We start from the raw sequence: 21,659 nt of genomic DNA, 5'->3' as shown, positions 1-21,659 counted from the left end.
TAGATAGATAGATAGATAGATAGATAGATAGATAGATAGATAGATAGATAGATAAAGTGTGTGTACAGGTGAGTAGTGAACATGTTCCTCTGCCTGCCTGTGGAAGTCAGAATACACTTTGTGGAAGTTAATTGTCTCCTCCTATCCATGGGTCTCAGAGATCAAACTCAGCTCAAGCAGGCTTAGCAGCAAGCACCTTCACCTGCTGAGTGTCTCTCTCCCCAGTCCATTAACCACGTCTCTTGTGGAAACCTCTTGAATGCTCACACAGCCTCCACTCCCAGCCCTGAAAAATTGGTGTAAAAGTGCTCTTTGTCATATTGTTGTAAGGATTAAATGAGACAAAGTCCAGGCTATGCATCCTGAGAGACGTTTTAATGACCCTTCCCCGAGTGGCACCTGCTCTATGGATAGTTCACGGAAGAGGATTTGCAGCCTGTTGCAGGTATCATCTACCAGCCCAGAGATCCCAGGAAGAGTTCAAAATCAATAGTTTGGCTATAGCGGGTCTGGCTGGATTTTTGGCTACTGCTCTAGGGTGGGAGACACTCTCAAGTGATCTCCCGGCCAAGTGTGAGTTCATCCTCTAGACATCACAGAAGATGAAATAGAATTGAAGAGTCAGGAAACTTGAGTTCATTGAGACAGGGTTTCTCAGTGTGGTCCAGGCTAGACTGGAACTCGCAGCAATCCTCCTGCTGCAGCTTCCTGAGTTCAGCAATTAGAGTCATGGGCCACCACACCCAGCTTAGACCTAAGTTCTAATGCTACCACTGACTACGGGATAGCTTCCATCCCTTAAAGTCCCTGAGCCTCAGCTGCCAGAAATGACTGCTGCCTGCTTTTCTGCTAATGGCCTCCCAGTGAGATGCCCCTGTTGGCCGTAAATGCTCCCATAGCGCTCACAGCAAGGGCCGCTCATGCCCCAGGCTCTCCCCGCTTCTCCCTGTCCTTCCTTTACTCGTCTGTGCCAGATATCGTGGACATCAAGCCAGCCAACATGGAGGAGCTCACAGAGGTGATCACGGCAGCCGAGTTCCACCCCCATCACTGCAACACCTTTGTATACAGCAGCAGCAAGGGGACAATCCGGCTGTGCGACATGCGGGCCTCCGCCCTGTGTGACAGGCACACCAAGTGTGAGTACCCAGCACAAGGACCCTGGGGGAAGAGGTGTCCTGGCCTCTGACATGTGGGAGGAGGGGGGCCCTGGAAGGGTTCCGTCTCATTTAACACTGGGACTAAAGAAATCGCAAGTGTTGGGCTGACTGGGGAGTCAGCCCCACATTTATTGTTCCTGAGAAGGGGAAGCCCCATGTTCAAGTTGAAAGCACACAGATGCAGAGAGAACCCTGCCGGCAAGGGCTGAGCAGCGGGATCTGATCTGAATTCTCTGTGGAGGTCATTCACTGCTATGGGGAGGAAGAACGGCCCTGGGGAAACAGGGAAGAGACTGTTAAAGGGGGGCGGTGACAAGGAAATGGGGTGTCGTGGTCAGCAGCAGAGAATTCCAGATCGGTCTCAACAGCAGAGTTACCCAGATTTGCGGACTATGAGGGGTGGGTAGTGAAGATACAAAGGAGATGAGGAAAAGTTCTCAAACTTCCTAGTGCTGCGACTCTTTAACACGGTTCCTTATGTTGTGCTGACCCCCCAACCACAAAATTACTTTCACTGCTACTTTAAAACTGTAATTTTGCTACTGTTATGAATCATAATATAAATAACTGATATGCAGAATATCTGATATGTGACCCTGCCCCCCAAAGGAGTTGTGACCCAAAGGTTGAGAACCATGGTATGGTAGCAGCAGGAAAGGAAGAGGTAGGAGTAAATGCAGGGTTAGGGGAAAGGGGGAGGAAGACACACCCAAGGATTGACATGAATTGTGTATGGGCTGGGGGCTTCCAGAAGTCTTATTAGGCATGAAGCATTTGTGTTCTGTTTGGGACCTGCTGAGTGTGGGGTAACCTGAGCTACCTGGGAGGGACAGGTTCTCTCTGGTAAGTGAATATGGAACAAGGTGGGAGGGACCCTGACCCACAGATATTCCTGAGACAGGGGGGCGGGGAAGCTGTGATGCCATCACAGCCAGTGTGGCAGTGACCAGCCTGGGCTTTAAAGTCAGGCAGGCCCACGTGAGTCCTGAATGCGGAAGAACAGACTGTGGACTGACTGGCCGGCTGAGCCCAGCACTCAAGCTGCAGAATGGACAAGGCTTTCGAAGGTTTTTAGATGAGAATGGTTTACAACAGTACTTGGGGAGGAGAGCTGAACTCTGGCACTTGGTACCCATGTGACCTCGGGTAATCTTCCTGAGCCCCACATCCCCCACAGGGCATGTGGGCAGAGATCCACACTGTTACCTGAATAAGATAGTGCTGGCATCTTCTGATCGTGACAAGAGAGCAACAAGACAGCATCCAGAATGGCTCCCATCCTCCTCTGAACCCCGCCCCCAGGCCTGTCGCTGTAAGGTACTTAGAACCCCTACCCTTTTACCAGATACAGGAGGCCCCATTACTCACTATTCAGATTCACCAAGTACATACCATATGCTAGGCACTACATCCAACTCTGAAGACTCTAGGGTGGGCAAAAGCAGTACTTCTCTGTCTCTTGGAGCTCACTGTATTAGCCAAGGTCTAACAGAGCAGGGGGAATGGCAGGTGGCGTGCATAAAGAGATTTATTATTAGAAACTGGCTCACATATGAAGACTGAATCCTGAGATCTGCAGCCAGCAAGCTAAATTTCTGGGAGAGGGGACGGTCTTACCCACGTGCCACCAGGCTGATGAGCCAAGAGTCTCAATTCGACTGCAATGGGCAATCACCGCAACCCCAAACCAGTCAGGTGGAGAGAGGCTCTGCCACTCACAAGAGGACCAATTCTTTCTTTCGAACAAGCCTTCACCTTATTGGATGAGGCTCCTCCACATTAATATTTATTCAGTCTATTGATTTAAATGTTAAACTTATCCCAAAACACCCTAGCAGAAACACCAGAATGTCAGACCAAGCAGCTGAGCACCTGTGACCAGTCAAGTTGACAGAGAAAACGAAGCACATGGAAGGGTAAAGACACCTGCCTCTGTTAGAGGATCACGAACACCTAGAGCATCGCCAGTTTCCCAAGTGGCATGAAGCATTGCACTGACAGCTAGCATCATGGGGACCTTACAAGGCAATGGTCGCTGAGCTGAAATATAAAGACCAAGGAGTAGGAGGAGTATAGGAAAGGACCATCCTGTACACAGAAGCAGGAAGTCTCTCAGGATACCTGCCCAGGAGCCCCCAGAGTCTGCTCCTCCCTCCAGCCACCCCTACAAGATCAAAGTCCTGAGCACAGTCCCTAGGGAGACCCAGGAGCTAGTGGGTATATTCCAAGCCTTCATCAAAGCTGCCCATTGCCCACCCCAGCCTGGCCCAGCTCTTCGTTGCAAGGCACCAGCCTGGTAATCTAATTAAGAAGAAATAGATTCATTTCCCTGACTGGGCCAAAAAGCTGACCTTCTTCGGGGCACACCTCCCTTTGTTCCAAAGCCACCGGCCCCAGAGCCTGCCAACGGGGGAGGCCCGCGTTCTGACCTCCCGCCTGACATCTCATATCGATTTTCTCCACTCCCCTCTGATGCCAGCCTGCAGCACGCTGAGGCTCAGCTGAGGTGTGTGAGCAGCGCGCGACAGTTCCATCAGAGTTCAAAATGAAAAGCAGCACTGGCTTTCGGAGCTGAGCACGGAGGAGGAGGGTATTTAATAACCGTCGGCGTTTAATCAAAACGTCGAGGAAAACCGTGTTATCAGAGCCGAATATATTAATTTCCATATGTCCCTCACTCTGCATGCTCAGCAGGGGTTGGAAGAGATGATTTGTCCTCTCCCTCTCTATTTTCTGATTTTTTTTTCCTATTGCTCCTGGCGGCAGTGAGGTGTTCCCGTTTGTAATCTAAGATGTCTGAAACAAAGGGTGCTGAAGACAGCGACGCTCTGTTCTGCTGGGCTGGGCCAGGCTTCTCTCTTTCTACACACATGTACTGGGCAGTGGGGGAAGAGACTAGCCAGGTGATATAGAAGCCAGCCTAAAGACCAAGAGTTCAAATCCAAGCTCCCGTTCTGCCCCACAGGGATCATCTTCTGCCCCCCAACTCCACCCTCTAGGCTCCAGGGAATCTGACTACACTGGCCCACTTCCTATACCACCAACATTTTTAGCCCCTTCCTGCCTTGGGGTTTTTGCATAAGTTCTTCCCCTGTCTGGAACACCCTTCCACCATGACCCTCAATTATCTTACAACTGCCATGGAGCCAGATTGAGTGCTTGTGGGAAAGAGACAGGTCGGCGGCACATAGACCTGGGAGAGAAGGCTTATGCACTTAACAAGGATGCTTTAACAAAGTTCCCCTGACTGATGGACAACAAAATGTTGCTGTCTCTCAATCCTTTGCTCAATTTTTAAATTTGATTAGTGTGTGAACGAGGGCATGCAGGTACCACATCAATATTTATTCTGTTCATGTAAGCTCAGATGAAAGTCAGTGGACTTTCAGGAGTCAGTTCTCTCCTTCCTTCTACCTGGGTGGCAGGGTCTCCTGTGGCTTCTGCCACACCGTGCACTCGAGTCTAGCTGTCCTGCAAGTGTCCCTTCCTGCAAGCCATTGCTTTCCCTCCAGGCAGTAAGGGCAGGAAAAGATAGTGGACATCAGGCTTACCCAGACTTCACACACAGTAAGCGCAGGGAGTGCGGCCCTTTTTTAAAAGGAGTGCAGAGATGGAGGACCACAACATCAGGACCACAAGAAATGTATATTGAAAGGCTTCCTGGTCCTTGCTTTTGGGAGAAGGCAGGCTGGGAACTTTCCATGGTCCTGAAGCAGTTTTCCTCTAAGGAGGATTTTAATTTGTTTTCAGAGGATCTGAGCTAAGAAGCCTTTTTCCTCAAAAGTCATCCTTAAGTAGCAATAAGTAGAATTTGAGCTTAGCCCTTCGTAAGTCAAACTGTACTAACAGCATAAAGAAAGAAAAGCAGAAATGTTGCTAGAAAATCATTAAGAATTTTGTTTTAAAACAAGTCTTTGTTATACACATAGTTTTACCATTTATCAAAAATGAATATAAATTTGCATACTAATTAAAAAGAAAAAAAAGAGTCAGGGAAACCCACAACTGGGACTGGGATACATTGAAACCATGGAGAGAATTGACTTTCTGGCATCCGGTGGACACACTTGAAGACAAGAACAGCAGAGTTGCCTGAGATCAACTCAGAGGGCTGCAAAGCTACAATGTAGCAGTGTGCGTGTGACTGCACAGAGACCATGAAAGACTAGCTGCAGGGAGGGAGGCTGGGTGGCATGGAATGTGGGCCTGTTTTCTAGATTGACCCTCGGTTGGAGCTGTACTTGTATAATTTAGAGAGAGTCCATGAAGTAAAGGGGGAGCACCCAGAGTGCCCTAACTCCACTGTGGGGTCTGCAGGAATAAACCACACTCCCTATACCCCAAAGTGTCCATCAGAGACACAGGAGGTCTGCCAGGTGGCATGGAGTCCAGACTGGTGTTCCCTCCACACATGGCCCAGGACAGTTTGGGTCTTTTTCCTTCCAGACAGCAGTGAGTAAACCCTGAGCCTAGGTAAGGAGTACAATGAAGACAAGGTGACCACTATCAGCCTATGACACAATGGCAAAATTGAGCTGATTGCCTCTCCCTACCTCAGTTTCCTCACCTGCAAAATAATGACTAGTGGCCTGGCGGTGGTGGCGCACGCCTTTAATCCCAGCACTTGGGAGGCAGAGGCAGGCGGATCTCTGTGAGTTCGAGGCCAGCCTGGTCTCGAAAAATCCAAAAATAATAATAATAATAATAATAATAATAATAATAATAATAATAATAATAATGACTAGTGGTTGGTTGTACTTGCCTTGTAGATGCTTGGAGGGTTAAATACAGTAACACCCATGACCTCAGAACAGTGTCTGACACATAGCATGGTGCGTGATGAAGATGTTTGTTCTCTCTCTCTCTCCTTTTCTCTCTCTCTATTCCCTCCCCCTCTCTTCCCTACCATGTGTGTCTTGTTTTAAGAGGGAAACCAGGAGGATAGGTAATGATAATGAAGAAGTAGTAATGGCATCAACCATAACCACAGCTGATTTCTGTGTCATTTCACAATGTCCAGGAAGCAAGCCAAATACACAAGTGTGAGCCCATTCCATCCTCGTGCCCACCCTGTGAGGTACCCAGCATCACTACTCAATCAGAAGAGAAAGTGAGATAATTATAGAGAGTAGAAAACAAATGTTAGCTGTGGGTTAATTCAGGTCTGTGCAGTTCACTGGCTTCTTATTGTTCTGGCCTTGTCGATTTCCCCATTGCTCTTGATAAGAGCCATGCTGTGTGCTCATACTGTGTAGGGGATGTGAGAGCCCCATGACTTGGTTCTCTTTCTACCCTGACCACCTGGGAAAAGCATCAGCTTCCTGCTACAGGGATCCATGGGTCAAGAGCTGAACTGGCTGTTCTAGGCTGTGTGCTTTGAATTCAGTCCATGTGTCTCCTCTAATTCACCAGAGCACCAGGAACCAATGATTCAACTATGACATATCAAACATCTTCTGGCTTTTGCCATCCAGTAGGTGACATCCCATGGGACAAAGGAACAAGTACATTCAAAATATACACATGCAATGCATTTTCAGACAGTGGTGCAAGCAATAGGAAATAATGCAGGGTCAGAGAGTAGCTGGGTTAGAGCTACCTCCATGGGGTAGTGTGAGCCTCTGAACTACAGCAGAAGTATTAGAAGGATCCAGATTAGGCCTAGCTCAGGAGCATCTGTGTTTGAAGAGCAGACCAAGGGCCAGAGGATGGGGTTGAATCTGCAGAGAGGAGTGTAGAAGGAAAGGCCAAAAAGTGGGCGTTTCACTGTTAAGTAAAGGAGGAGTGTCCTGCCTGGCATGTTGTAGTGTGCTTTGTTGAGCGAACTCAATCATGTGATGCCACATCACCCACAAATATGGGGTTGATCCTTCAACTGAACCTCTGCTCCCCTGTGGTTCTAGCAGGCTTGCCTCCATTCTGCCCCTGCCTCCGTCCATCCCACCCCATTTGTGCAGCCTGGGAAAAATCCATGGATTTCATTCCAAGTGAGATAAGGAGCCATTAGCAGGAAATGAACACAGTCTAGTGCTGCATAAAGTCATTTGGGTCAATGGCAGTGTCCCCTAAGATTATATCACCTACTGACATCTTACCCAATGTCTTTTATGTTGAAACAACAAAAGCACATAATAGTTCGTTTTTAGCATGAAGAAAGACTTGGGTGGGGTGTGGAGCTAGCTCCCTGGGTAAAGTGCTTGTGTGACCCAGGCATGAAAACTGGACCTCAGATCCCTAATACCATGTACATGTTTGGTGAGCATGGCGCCCTGCCTGTAGCCTCAAACCTCAGAAGGCAGAGACAGAGAAACTGGAGCATGCTAGACAGCTAGACTGGTTGACTCCGTGAACTCCAGGTTCACTGAGAGATCCTGCCCCTATATATAAGTGAAGAGTGTTTGAGGAAGACACCCATCATTAACCTCTGGCTTCACATGCATGCGTAGATAAGCACATGCCCCCGTTCAGATGAATACCACACACACACGGTCAGAACACAGCTACGTTGGAGTGTGTTTATGCCCTTAAAAGACTTCTTGAAAATGAGGCAGTCAGCCTAAGAGCAAGGAAACTGATCAGGAGACTCCTTCCATTGTCTCAGAAGAAATGATAGCCACTACCGAAGAGTGGATATAGGTGTGGTCCTCTCGGAATGTCAGGCTACGAGGACTTGCCGCGAGATTTGAAATAGGGAAGCAGGTGTAAGAGGGAAATGTGAAGTCATGTGTTGCTTTTGGCTGATGGTACAGTGGAAAGATACCAAAGCGAGGAGGCCAGAGAGGGAAGTGGCTTGCTGTAGAAAGACTAAGACTACCTCTTTAACTGTCTACAGATATAGGTGCCTAGGAGCCATCCAATTAGAGAAGTCTGTTGGTCTTAGTTACATTGATCTAGAAGCTCAGGAAGACGTTACACTACAAGGATGAAGTTGAGGGGTCATAAGCATCTTGTGGTGTTTCATAAGGTGGGACAGAATGGTTCTACTAAAGGGACACAGTATGGGTAGAGAAGAGTGGAGGCCCAGGACAAGGCCAGTGGATGTCAATCAGCACTGAACAACGGGGTGTGGAGAAGGTAGGAGATGAGTTTCTGGGGGTAGGAGGAAGCCAAGGTGCATAAGCAAAGCTCAGAAAGGTGCTAGGACCAATGTTGCCGAATGCTTCTGTGAAGCCAATGAAGATAGACTGGGTAAAATGAACGTGAGACTTAGTCCTGTGGCAGCATTTCACTGTTAAGTTAAGGAGGAATGTCCTGCCTGGCAAGTTGTAGTGTGCTTCTGTTGAGCGAACTCAATCATGTGACGCCACATCACCCACAAATATGGGGTCAGTTCTTCAACTGAACCTCTGCTCCCCAGTGGTTCTGGCAGGCTTGCCTCCATCCTGCCTGCCTCCGGCCATCCCACCCTGTTGGGAGAGATTGACTTGTACTTAGAACCAAATAGTCATGGAGGGTCCCAAGGAAGGAGCCCAAGCACCTGGAAGCCTCAGTCCCCTTAAATGGCTCCACTAGCAGGCCTGAGATCTGTGGTCCTTTACCACCCAGTGGGCCCTTCTACAAGGGCAAGAATAGCCCAAATCAAGGCCATAGGAATTCCTTCCTTCAATGCCATGAAGGCAGACTTTCTACTCAGCCTTCAATCCTGAAGGGCATGTAAATATGTCTGGAATAGACCATGATTAGGGACCACCAGGCCTTTTTATGTTGAGGAAGTAAAGGTGATAGTACCGCAGGTCTTAAATACTGAAAGGTTTTAGTGAATAGCCTCATTAAGAAAACAGCCTAGCTTGATGCTTAACCCAAAATAGCAGTTTCATTTCCCTCCAAAGGTGGAAGGCATGCAGAAGGATGAGCAATTTGTTTCAGAGTCTTCCCAGAGAAGTCACTACTATTTTGCATATTTAGCATGGGAAAATGCACGATTGTTTTTCAGTATCCAGAAAGATAATTTCATGGGTCTGAAATTTATACTACACACATCAGCCCAGTGTCCTAGCCTAAATATTTTCTGCTGCACTGTTAAGTCAGCTTCTGCACAGGATGTGAAATCCAGTCTCATCCCTTATCTACAAACTTAATTGCCAAGCCCAGGTTCTGTAAGCCACTAGATCCCCTAATAAACCTGTGTCTCCTTCCCCAGGCTCCTAATGGAATGTGTCCAAAGGCATCAACTATAACCGCAGCTGCGATTCATCCTAAAGCCTCCAAGGGGGTTCAGTATCGATCTGGGGCATAATTAACACTGTTTACTGTGGGCGAGCTTGGTTAGGTTAGAGAAACAAAGCCCTTTATTAGAATGGCTTTTTTCCTGATGACAGGATTGCAAACACACAGAGACACACACCACACCTGGAGGAAAGCCAAACAGCCTTGATACATGAGGCAGAGTACACACACACACACACACACACACACGCCTACCCCATTCAAGCTTAACAGCAATTAACCACAGAGCAGACAAGCCCCACATCCAGGTAAAAATAGAATCCCATCCCCCTTCTTCCATCTTCATTTCCATTTTTGATTAATTTACCAGTTCTGTCAATTAGTCATCCTGAAGACTGCAGTGGAGTGGATTTTCCTAAGGACTAGAAAGCTTATTAATTTTGAAGCGAGTGTCATTCATTAACAATTGACACTGTCCCAGGTCCTGCCCTCTTCTCTGCTCAAGGTCTTGGATGAGAAAGCACTAGAGGTTGAAATCATCACCTGCACATGGCTACAGCCTTTTTCACCTACTCCACACCAAGACATGTAAGATGGGGAGGGCCACCTGTGGGGTCATAAGTGGCTTTGGCCCTCAGAATACCTCTGGGCCAGTTTACCTGTCATTGTTGTCTGCGATGGGCCATTACCAACAAACTAGTCATAGGCACAAGCGAGCACTCGTAGTGGAGTTCAAGGAAACCAGAGTTAGAGGGACTACCTGGCAGTTATGGTCTCTGGGGAGGGTCCCTGGCCTGATGCTGGCAGGGTCCTAAGGTAGCCCGTCCATTCCTTCCTTTCAAAGGCCAGTCAGGAAACCCAGTGCTTCTCTGAGCCGCTGTAACAAAGCCCCAATGGCTTTAACCCTCTCGTGGCTGTCTTCTTGACATTCTGGAGTCCAGACGTGGAACATGGCTGTTGCTGGCTAAAATTTGGCTGTCTTCCCAATGGGCATTCTGGAAAGAATTGACTTCCTTGAGTTTTTCAGCTTTCAGACACTGCCTCCCTTCCCAGGCCTTGAGAATCCAGAAACAGGGAAGTGAGAACTGCCTCCTTTTCTGCCCCGTCCTTTTCTTTTAAGGACACTTGTTTTTTTATGAGAGCCACCCAGATGAAGTGGAATGACCTCATTTTAAGATCAGCTAATTAGCAACCATAACCCTCTCTGGTCTTACTTGCTGTCATAGGAGGACTGCAGGGGTTAGGGGATAGATACCCTAGCAGCCGACTTTCTTCCCACCATATCCCTCAACTTCCAGCTAAGGCATATTTTACCAAAAAGACTTTCTGGACTCCCGAGCCAGTTGAAATGCCCTCTCTGAACACTAAATGCCGAGTACTCACTGATCTGCTTTGCCTCTTCTCACCAAGTCAAACCTCCCCTTTGACTAGACACTGTTTACGACTCCCTCGGCACATAGCACAGGGCTGAACAAATCCCCTAAAGAGGCAAATGGCTGTAATCATGCAATATGATGGTTTGCATCTGGCGCTTCCCTTTGAAGAGCGGGGAAGGCTCGCATAAAGAAGAAGTTGACTGGTTGGTTCGTTTCTAACTTTAAGACTGCATTTCTAGCAGCTGGGGTTTAGGTTACTGATAGCATACGCTCTTAGCAAGTGGGAGTCCCTGTTTGCAATCTCCTGCAGAGGGGGAGAGGGGAGAAGAATGGAGGGGACAGAAAGAGACCGAGGAAAAGGGCCCCTTTATCATGTCTAACTTTTATTACGGTTAAAATAGATTCCTAAACACTGAACATAGGAAAAATGATGGTAAACAGGTCATAATTTCAAAAGCTACAATGTGCTTTCTCAAGCTGGGAAAATGCAAGGTAGGGGAGGAGTCTGTGAAGCTGTGATCATCTGTGACTCGTGTACCCAGTGACCATTTACTGTTGCCAAGCACTAAAGATAGAGCTTGTGGTCCATGCAGCATCTTCTCACAGAGAAAAAAATCAAACACCAGTCACTTTGTTATTATAATAGGGGAAGGGACATCTAGGAAGGTTTCAGGGACCATTTAAGAATGAAGCATCAGAAAAAAATAGTGATTACAAAAAGAGCAAGAAAGTTCTTGGGATGTCAAACCAAACAGTTTGAAGCAGCCTGGTGTATGAACTAGTCGGTCTGTTTGTAAGCAGAAAGAGAGCCAAGGCTAAAGAGACTAAGGAGATGGCTCAGTCAGGAAAGGGTTTGCAAGTGTGAAAGCATGGAGACCTGAGTTCAGTCTCCAGAACCCATGCAAAAGAGCCAGACATGATTGTGAATAATCCTGGTGGGTCACCAGCCAGCAAGACTGCCCTATGTGGCAAGTTACAGCCAATGAGGGATCCTGACTCAAAAATATGAGATGGATGGTTCCTGAGAAACGTGGCTCAAGGTTGATCCCTGGCTCATACGCAAGAAAGTGCACATACACACACACACACACACACAAACAAACAAAAAATGTTCCCCAGTGTTCCAGTCTGAGCACTGGTCTAAATAAAGGGGCTCACTGGTAGGTTTGCAAAGATTAGAGAGGAGAGAAACTGGAGGGGGGTCATAAATTCTGTGAGCACTAAGATTCGCAAAAAAAAAAAAAAAAAAAAAAAAAAAAAAAATCTCATAAAATGTTTGCATTGACACATTTTGCTAGGAAACATTGGAAGCCCTGCCTCAGCTTTTATCTTAACCAATCTTTTTTTTTTCACTCCTCAAAGCATATGTTTTATTAAAATACAATTGACAGGGTACAGACCATTGTCCCACGGCACCCCCTCCCTTTTTTTTAAAGAACAAGAACTCTGTATCTACTAGCCTTTGTTTAGCTTTTCTCCTGACCATTATCCATAACAACTTGTAACCAACATTCTAAACAAAGGAAAATATCCATAGTCCATCTTTTGAAAACTCCTAAAGGTCATAGCCTTTGTTTAGCCCAGACAGTCCTGCCTTGATCTCCCAAGCGCTAGGGTTACAGGCATGGATGTGCCTGGCTGGATGTCTTTGTCTTGTCTTAGTTTGGTTTGGGTTAGTGTGTGTGTGTGTGTGTGTGTGTGTGTGTGTGTGTGTGTGTGTGTGTGTGTGTTTGCTCTGGTAGCTGAGGAATTCAAATCCAGGGAAGGCTACTCAGAGCATTAACAGTGATCCGGTTTATTTCTTACTTTAAATGATGTATGTCTTCACCCTTAGTACTTGTGTGTACTGAAAGGTGAAGAAGAGAAGCAGGGATCTCTTATGTGTGTAATTGACCTGTGTTAAATATATTGGCTAATTCGAGCCCCCATGTGGTTCACATAATTCTATTTTGACAGCTTAGCAGGTGGCATCAGTGACTGAATCGTGAGTGTCGCCATCCACTCAAATAGCTTTCCGGCTATCTTGCAAGTCCTTTCTCTGTTGAATTGCTTGCTTCCCATCATCCCCAAGCACAGACCAGAGGCAGCAGCGGGCAGCCAGTGCTCACCCCATAAAGCTCATAATGATACTCTCTTTTCTATCTTTAACCTCAGTATAAGCGTTTCAATAGGAATTAACTTCTGTGTGGGCATTCTTAACCCTAGGGTCAGCCAGTATGTCCTGAAATTGTAATGGCTTTTGAAAATCCCTGCATTGAGACAAAGTTGTCAATTGAAAAGTTACATGTGAGGGGGGGAAATGGGATCATTAAGCTTAGGGGAGAAAAACATGGGAATCAAAACAAATATTAACACGATATTGGGCTGTACGTGGCAGGATAGAAGGCTTATGCTAGTGCAGAACAGGAAATTATGAAGTGTTTTGAACATAAAGCTTATTTTAAGCTGAACTTGAAATTTGGATTCCCAATGTCAAGGACAGCAGATGCTAACTGCAAACTGTACAAGCTGAATGACTGCACATGTGACCTCTATAGTAGAGTTCTTGCCTCACCCTGAAACCCATCCCCAGCATGACACCACACACACACACACACACACACACACACACACACACACACACACAAGGGTTACTCTGAAGATAGTGTGAAATAACTGGACCAAAAAGTGATGTTGCATGCCTTTATCCCCAAATGATCCCATGTGTTCCCAAACACTGTCAGTCTCTGTTAAGAACCTCCCATGTTCCTGTCACTGTCGGACCACAGAATTATGAACTGGTGTTAGTCAAATGCATCCTTGTTGTCCTCAGGAAGTCCTTCCTGGTAGAGGACCCGAGACAGAACCTAGCATAACACGGACACTAATGCTGGTTGGGTGTACGAATGAATGATGTGAGATCAAATGTGAGATCAAATGGCATGTGTTTCATAACATAATAATGATGACTTTTTTATTCAAGAATTTCATACATGTTTTATTGTATTCTTTCCCATCCCCCTTCTCCACCGAGACCCCCACCCTGACCTCATGACCACTCAATTTTACATTATTTCTCTTGATTTAAAAAAAAAGAAAAAAGAAAAGAAGGGAGGAAAGAAGGAATGCAGGGAGGGAAGGAGGTAAAGAAGGAGGGAGGGAGGGAGGGAGGAAGGAAGGAAGGAAGGAAGGAAGGAAGGAAGGAAGGAAGGAAGGAAGGAAAAAAAGAAGGTTTTTTAAAAAGCCACTAAAAACTATGCAGTCCAATTTGTGTTGGCCAGCTGCTCGTGAGCATGCAGCCTGCCCTGGAGTGTGGTTGATACCCAGTGTTACTCCATTGGAGAAAACTGGTTTTCTTTTCTCCAGGTACATATCCCTTGTAAATAGCTTCTCAACTATGGATGGGTCGTCACACTGCTTTCCCCCCTCTGTAATGGGACTTTGTCTGGCTTGAGCTTCTGCAGGTCTTGTGTATATGGTCACAGTCTGTATGGGTTCATAAGTGCATCTGCTTTGTAGATTCTGCAAAACACCAGTCCCTCTAGCCTGAGAGTCTCTCCTCCCCCTCTTCTGCATAGAGATTCCTAAGTCCTAAGGGGAGGGCTTGGAGGAAAACATCCCATTCGAGGCTGAGCACTCAGAGGTCTCCTTTTCTGCAGAGCCCATTTGTGGGGCATCTACTACAAAAAGCTTCTCTGCTGAGGGTCAGTGATCCATTGATCTATGGGTGTAAAAATATGTTATTAGAATAGTGCTGATTATTTTAGGGTTTTTTTGGTTTTTTGTAAGTTTTTGTGGGGTTTTTTTTTGGGGGGGGGGAGGTTTTGAGACAAGGTTTCTCTGTGGCTTTGGAACCTGTCCTGGAACTAGCTCTTGTAAACCAGGCTGGACTCAAACTCACAGAGATCTGCCTGCCTCTGCCTCCCAAGTGCTGGGATTAAAGGCGTGCACCACCACCACCCGGCCCAGTAGTGCTGATTCTTAAGCAAAGGATGTCATGGGGGGCGTTGCATGCAAGATTTCTCAATTCCTAAGAAAACCAAACAAGCCCAAACTCAGAAATATCTCAATTTTAAACTTTTTTCCTATAAGCTTTCTTGAAATTTTTAATAACCTATGTAATAGACCCTAATGTTTCCACATTTTAATTTATTCTGCATGTGTGTGCATCCATGCATGTGTGCGTACACATGCATTAGTGTCACATAATAGGAGGTCAGCGTCAACTTTTGGAAGTGGGTTTTCCCCTCCCACATTTTATGTTCCAGGAACTCAAGTTCTGTGGCAAACATCTCTACCCCCAAGTTATCCCATAGCTCTATAATAGAGTCTTATACAAAATTATTATTTGATAGATAGATAGATAGATAGATAGATAGATAGATAGATAGATAGATAGATAGATGGATAGGTAGGGAGGGAGAAAGAGAGAGAAAGAGATAACGTAAAGGGTGGTACTGTTACTGGCTGGGCTCCTCCTGCTCTAATAGGAAGTTGTACTGAGGGCAGAAGCTCTTCATTGCTGGTCTTGAAGGTTTCGCATCCCTGTGAGTTTGACATCAGTGACAAGCAGGCAAAAGCAGCAGCAGGGGACACGCTTTGGTGTTACAATTCTCATGCAGGCCATAGGTCCCAAGACCTTTAGTCCTATGGTAACACATGTCAGCACTCTTGTGCATGCCTTGGAAGTCAAGATTCCTTCACCCTGACAGCAGCCAATGTTGCTGTTCTTGGACCTTGACCCTTAATAACCCCGCTGCTGCTTCTAACTGTAACTGTTATCATTGTAGCCCCTGCGGCTGCTGTCAGCACTGCCACTGTCAGCCATTGCTGTGCTGCAGCTCTCCTGGCCTTCGGTCAAGACCCCATAGAGTCAAGGCCATGTGGTCCTTCTACAGCTCTGGTGCTCTCCGTGGCTCTCCTACCCTTTAGCTGTCAGATAGCCACCCACGTAGTAAGATTCTCTTGGCTGGCCTATTGGCCACCAGCTGTTAGTGGCCCAGCTACCACTTCTTTCTTTGTAATTCCAGTACAGCCTGTTCTACAGGAAGAGGAAGGAAGGAAGGAAGGAAGGAAGGAAGGAAGGAAGGAAGGAAGGAAGGAAGGAAGGAAAGGAAGGGGAACACTTGCAGAGAATGAGACAGTCTCTCAGTAGTAGATCACTTTCCTGGTGTGCACCAAGACCTATGTTTACTCCCCAGTACAGAAAAAAAAAGAAGAGGCAGAGAGAAAAAGAAAAGAGAGAAAAGAAGGGGGAAGGGAGGAGAGGACCACTTAAGAAAAGCATTACGATGATAAGCAGTCCTGGATGTTATCTCCCATCTCTTTCGCTCATTAAATAGTCTAAAAATTCCACTTCAATAGAGAGAAAGTTTGTACCAATCAAAACAGACCTTTCATCCAAATGAATGTGTTTGCCCCAATCACAGCCTTGTCCTTGTATCCCAAGCACAGCAGTCCACCCGCTAGGTGAACAGGGGGAGAGTTTTCCCTCGACCTCCATAGAAATAGTTGCAAGATCACCTACAGTTCGCTTATGGAAGCAGCAAGTTTACCACAAACCATTTGAAACAGTCCAAGGCAGGGATGCTCCTTCAGGAGCTGGAGCAAGCAGCTCTTATTGTTGAATATTGTTATTGTTTGAATGCCTCAAGGCATTCGAATATAAAAAGCATTCATCTATGTGATTGGTTGGCAATCTTTTGCTCAAAGCAACCAGGACACCAGAGGAGGGTCTAGCAGCTAGCTACCCTTTGGGGAGTCAAATTGTCCTGTTCCTCAACATTTTTACTTCTTTATAGAAAAATCAACATCAAAATGAATGCTTGTTTATCAAATGCTTACCATTATTAATATTGATCTTTAATGGTGTTTTTAGGGTGTTCCATACCTGCCCAGTACCCCAGAGAGATGATGGGTCAACATATTTTATGGTATTCTTCATTGACTTTTGTGTCCTAACCAGATCTTGACACCCTTGTTCACAGAAGAAAGTAATGGTTTCTAGGCCAGAAAGTATATCAAGAGACAAAGAGATGGAGAAAGGCTAGAATAGAGAGAAAACCCAACTGGGCAGTGCCTGATGCTAAGAAGGCTTTTGTCTTTTAAAGAATTTTAAATTTTAAGTCCACTGAACAACTGTTTGCTGGCAGGTGGCTTCCTTGTATTCTGCTGAGGTTTATCACAATAAATCTCAAAGGCCAGGTATCGACGTTTGTGAGAATCCTATGGCTTGGAAACCTGGTTCTATTGAGAATGAAGAAAATATATATGTACATCATAGTGGTCATTAGTGTTGGTTCTGGGCTAAAACCAACCCAAGTAGGTAACCTGGGTTTCGTCTACTGAACTTCTCCAAACCTGAGTATCTGTCTACCTGTGTAAAATGGGGTCAGCATTAGGGCCTGCTGTGACCGTCATGAGGATTCAATGCGGCGATGTCAGGCACCTAACAAACTCACCATTTATTAGCATTTGGTTGTTGTTCACAAAAGTCCATGAAGCCAGAGATAAAGGTGGGAAAACTGGGGCTCACAAAAGCAAGCTCAGAAAAACAAGAAGCTGAAAGCTGAATTCAACCCAGTGTCTGAAACCCATGAGTGAACACTGATGATAATGACAGTGATATGATAAATAACCCATCTCTGCCTCACTGGGCCTGAGATGTAGCCGCATAAGACAGGTACCTAAGAAAGCTAGAGAGAGCGTAAGCGTTTGTACAAGAGTCTGGCTTTTGAAAAATCAACACATTATGGGTTTTATTGTTTGCTTGGTTAGTCCCAATTTTTGAAACAAGGTCTCTTGGAGTCCAGGTTAGTCTCAAACTTGTTGTGTAACCAACGCTGGCCTTAATTCCTGATCCTCCTGCCTCTGCTTCTCAAGTACCGGAATTGCAAGCATGTAGCATCAGGCCCAGCTCAACACAACATGGATCCGTTTCCATGGGTCTTGCTGAGGACTCGCCTCGTGCACTGAAGAGAGCATATGAACAGCAGTGCCGACTGAAGGATAAAGCCTTTAATTCCAGCGACAGCTATAGATTGTGTCTTCCCTGTGTTAAAGCACACTGATGGGAAGAAATGTAGGATGACCTTCATTGTCAATACAACGGGACCTAGAAACACACCTCTGGATTCGTCTGGGAAGGTGCTTTTGAACATGCTTATCTATCTGAGGAGTGGTTAAAATAAATCCTCCCTCCCCACAGCGGTTAAGCGTTTGGTCACAGCAACAGCAAAAGTGACAAATGGGAAAGGAAGGAAGAACCTATGATGACAGTGTGTCTGGAGCCGTGGGAGAAGGGTAGTGGGTGCTTACTGAATTTGGTGACTGTTCTCCATATTTACCCCTGGTGCATTATGATAATCCACAAAGAGATGGCTCCACTCATTAGCTGTGGTTAGTGAGTACACAGAGATAATGAACCATTGTGCTTGGCTGTTTACCCAAGGTTTAAGACTTGGATTAGCTCAAGTTCATGTTTCTGGAACAAGTCCACACACACATATGGAGTGCCTTAAAGTGTGTGTTCTCAGTATCACCAGCGGAGGAGAAGCAAGACCACAGAGGAGGTAGAAGTGGGCTGTAGAGTCAACCCTCAATTCAACGACCAGTGGTAGGCAACTCTGAGCCTCCTTATTTCACCTCCATAAGAGTTTAGCACATGACCAGGACACAGAACAGTCACCCTGCCTCCTCCAACACAGCACTAGAGTTTTTCACCAGTAACAATGTCACTGCTCCACCTGGGCACTCTTTGGATACCACACCCTGATCTGTTAGTGGATTCGTAACAATGTATTTCTGTAGACAATCGTCTCTGGGAATACACGAGCATCCCGAGGAGCCATGAGAAGACAGTGAGGCTGTGACCAGCCCACACAGGGTCCTGGCAGCGCTTGTTCCCTGATGAGATGGACCACCCCGCTCAGCATGAACTGCTCACCTTGGTCTACAAAAAGATTGCTGTCAGTAGGACGCGGCTCTTCTCTTCCCCCTCCGTGTGTCTGCCTCTCCTAGCAATGATTATGTATAAATCCTGGGAACCAGGGACAGCTTGAGAGTGCAGCCCTAGCCTCCACGATGCCATGACAACCGGCTTCCCAGCGATCACCCCTAATAACGGGCCACTCACTCGCGCCGTCTCCTCCACCTGGGCAGAGACTCCCTAGGGGGCTGGGGCTGCTCGTGGAACAGCTGCAAGAAGCTTCCTGTTGGGAACAAATTATCAGAGACAGAAAAGGAGGGAGCAAAGAGAGCTCTTTCTGTGGGGAAAGGGGGTGGTGCAGAGAAGCCCGAGTCTCTAACCTGTGCTGTGTGGCAGGATTCCAAGGACTTGAGGACACTGCCATCCTGATCCTGGCATCCCTGGCGCCCCTGGCTTTAGGAAAGTACCGTTGTGCAGAGACAAGGATGAGACCCCCGTGGGCCTCTGGCCCTCACTTGCCTTGCAGGGAGAGGAGTATAATGGGGGTAAAAAACCAATGCAAGCCCTTGTAAAGCCAGGCCTGCCTGTTAGCAGATTTCTTCATTAGGCTCCTGTCGAGACCCCCACTGCCAACTCATCATCTTGTCTGGACTGGAGCCGCCTCCTATGGCTGCTGCCTGCTGGAGAGAATGTGCTCAAAGAGCCCCCTCAATCAATATCCTTCCAGAATGGCAGTTCGCAAAAAGGGACCAGACCTGCTTAGCTAATAAACGACTATTCTTCACGAAAGGACGACAAATGGGCCCACAGTTAATGAACTTCTCTGCGGATGCTAGCCCAAATGCCGGCTTTAGATTGACAGGCCCATGCTAAGCCGAGCACAGGGTCTCGTTCCCCTTCTCTTTAGATCATAGATTCCAGCTGAGGCCCCTGCACAAGGAGGTTCCACCCTCGGAGCTAGTGAACCCTTATAATGTGTGCACTCAGGGACCATGTGGTCCTGTGGGGCCCAGTCTCTCCATCCTGTTTCCTCAGCTATGAAGCAGAACTGAGTCTTCCTCCATGCTAGCTGACGGGTGCTGTTGCTATCCCCAATACTTACTTTCCATGAAGCCTGTTCTCTGAACTGGAACCTTCCTAATCTCCTTGTGGATCTAAAACACATACAGACTTCTGTAAACAATAGGAGGGGTGAGAAGGTGACTGAGACACACGGTGTTTGAGGCACAGACATGAGGACCTGACTCTGATCTCTAGCACCCCACAAAAAGCTGGTCACAATGACACACGCCTATAATACCAGCCCTGGGGATCCTTGGAGCTTTTTGGACAGTCAGTGAGCCAGTATCCAAATAAGTAAGCACTAGGTTCTGTGAGAGACCCTGTCTCAATATATAAGGTGGTGAGTGATAAGAGAAAGAGACCTGACATTGACCTCTGTCCTCCACCCACAAGAGCACACCCGTGCCACACACACACACACACACACACACACACACACACACAATCTATACAAGTTTGAAGTTGAGCCAAGTTTACCAGTAAGTTGAGAAGGAGACAGCACAGGTGCTTGGGTGGTTCATGAAGGCCCTGAAGGTTGAATCTCAAGTACAAGAAAGAAGAGAGCAAAGGCAGATGGGAAACGAACAAAGAGCAAGTGAAAACGTGCACAGTGCGACATACACATCCATAGCGCCTTTATAGCCTGTCAATCATGGGTCACAAGCTAGAGCCTGTGTGACTCACGGGTGACTTATATTTGATCACTAACATTAAAAACATGAGGATTCTCCCAGAGAAGTGTAGACATCTCAGATATAAACACTGAGTATGTGGGGGCCACCTTCTTTCTGCCCAGCCGCAATCTACAGAGCCGAGGGGAAGTTGCCATTTCTCTGGGGTATAAACACTCAGGTCAAGCAGCCTCATTGTCTCTGCTGCCTGTCTGTGTATATTAATCTTGTTCGCTCTCTGCCTGGCTCTGAAGCAGATGAGTAGACCAGACAGGCCTCAGTGGAGTGCTAGACCCTAAAAGAATGTTGCAGGAATGCCAGCGTTCTGACCTAAGGCCTAGGGTGGGCTCATTACACCCAGATCACTCTCCCAACTTAAACTCAGTCAGTTTACTGTCTCAGCCGCCCTTGTCTACAACATAGTGCAAGTTCATGGGATGTGATGTGAACATCTTAGAGGGTAGAGTGTCAGTGTTCTCTGTCTGCCAAAGGGGGGGGGGGATAAAAGGAACACACTTTCCAAAGAGGACTGACACAGACTCCTGGTCACAATAACTAAGAAGGTCCATTCCCTGTTGAAGGAGCACAGGAACCTGGCTCTTCCTGCTCACTCATCTAACCCAGCTGCTATCTCTGTACCCTCTGTGCTCTGGGTGCCATGTGGGTCCCCAGTATTTGTTGACTTAGGGTCATGTGCTGTGCGTGGTGGTAGTGTAGCCTGGTATGAAACAGACAGCTTGGTGTCCCTGAGCTGGTCCTAGCATTCATTTCTTCCCTTCTTACATACGCTACTTTTGCACTCTTGGGGCAGAGTTGAATTATTGGGACAGAAGCCTGCAGAGCCCGAAGTGTTTTCTAACATGAAATGCTTCTTGATCTCTTCCAGTTCCCCTTGTCTCATCGTTTCTCTCTGTGTAAAGCTGCTGTGCATTTTGGAGTCTTGTAGCTGAAACAATAGGGTTTTATTTTTGCTGCTTTGGGTTTTGTTATTGAAGACATGAGATGTGTGCTCTGGACACATGTTGGGGTCAGAGAGCCACTTACAGGAATGAGTTCTCCCATTCACCACGTGGGTTCCAAGGTCTGAACTCAGATCCTCAGGCTTGGTGGCAAGGGCCATCACCCACTGAGCCATTTTACCAGTCCTTTCTTGATTTCTGAAAGGGAATGTTGCTATGAAGCCCTGGCTGCCTTGGATCTCTCTGTAGTTTAGGCTGGCCTCTTCTGACTCACAGCAACCTATCTCGGATTATAGGTGTACCTTGCCTCTCTCTCTCTCTCTCTCTCTCTCTCTCTCTCTCTCTCTCTCTCTCTCTCT

General features: G+C 46.9%; 1 protein-coding gene across 6 annotated transcripts in view; it reads left to right on the top strand.

The window, feature by feature from the left end:
* Positions 1–21,659, top strand: part of Ppp2r2b (protein phosphatase 2 regulatory subunit Bbeta) — a 399,374-nt gene that overhangs the window by 360,140 nt on the left and 17,575 nt on the right. For all 6 annotated transcript variants that reach the window (XM_026783466.1, XM_026783468.1, XM_013349565.2 and 3 more), the window contains one exon: positions 975–1,139. In XM_026783466.1, coding sequence (XP_026639267.1) covers positions 975–1,139 — 165 coding nt within the window. The remainder of the gene's footprint in view (positions 1–974; positions 1,140–21,659) is intronic.

This window comes from Microtus ochrogaster, chromosome 18 (assembly GCF_000317375.1).
Source record: "Microtus ochrogaster isolate Prairie Vole_2 chromosome 18, MicOch1.0, whole genome shotgun sequence".
NCBI classification, from domain to species: domain Eukaryota; kingdom Metazoa; phylum Chordata; class Mammalia; order Rodentia; family Cricetidae; genus Microtus; species Microtus ochrogaster.
Note: the sequence above shows the minus strand (reverse complement) of the source record. Positions and strands in the feature narration are given on the sequence as shown.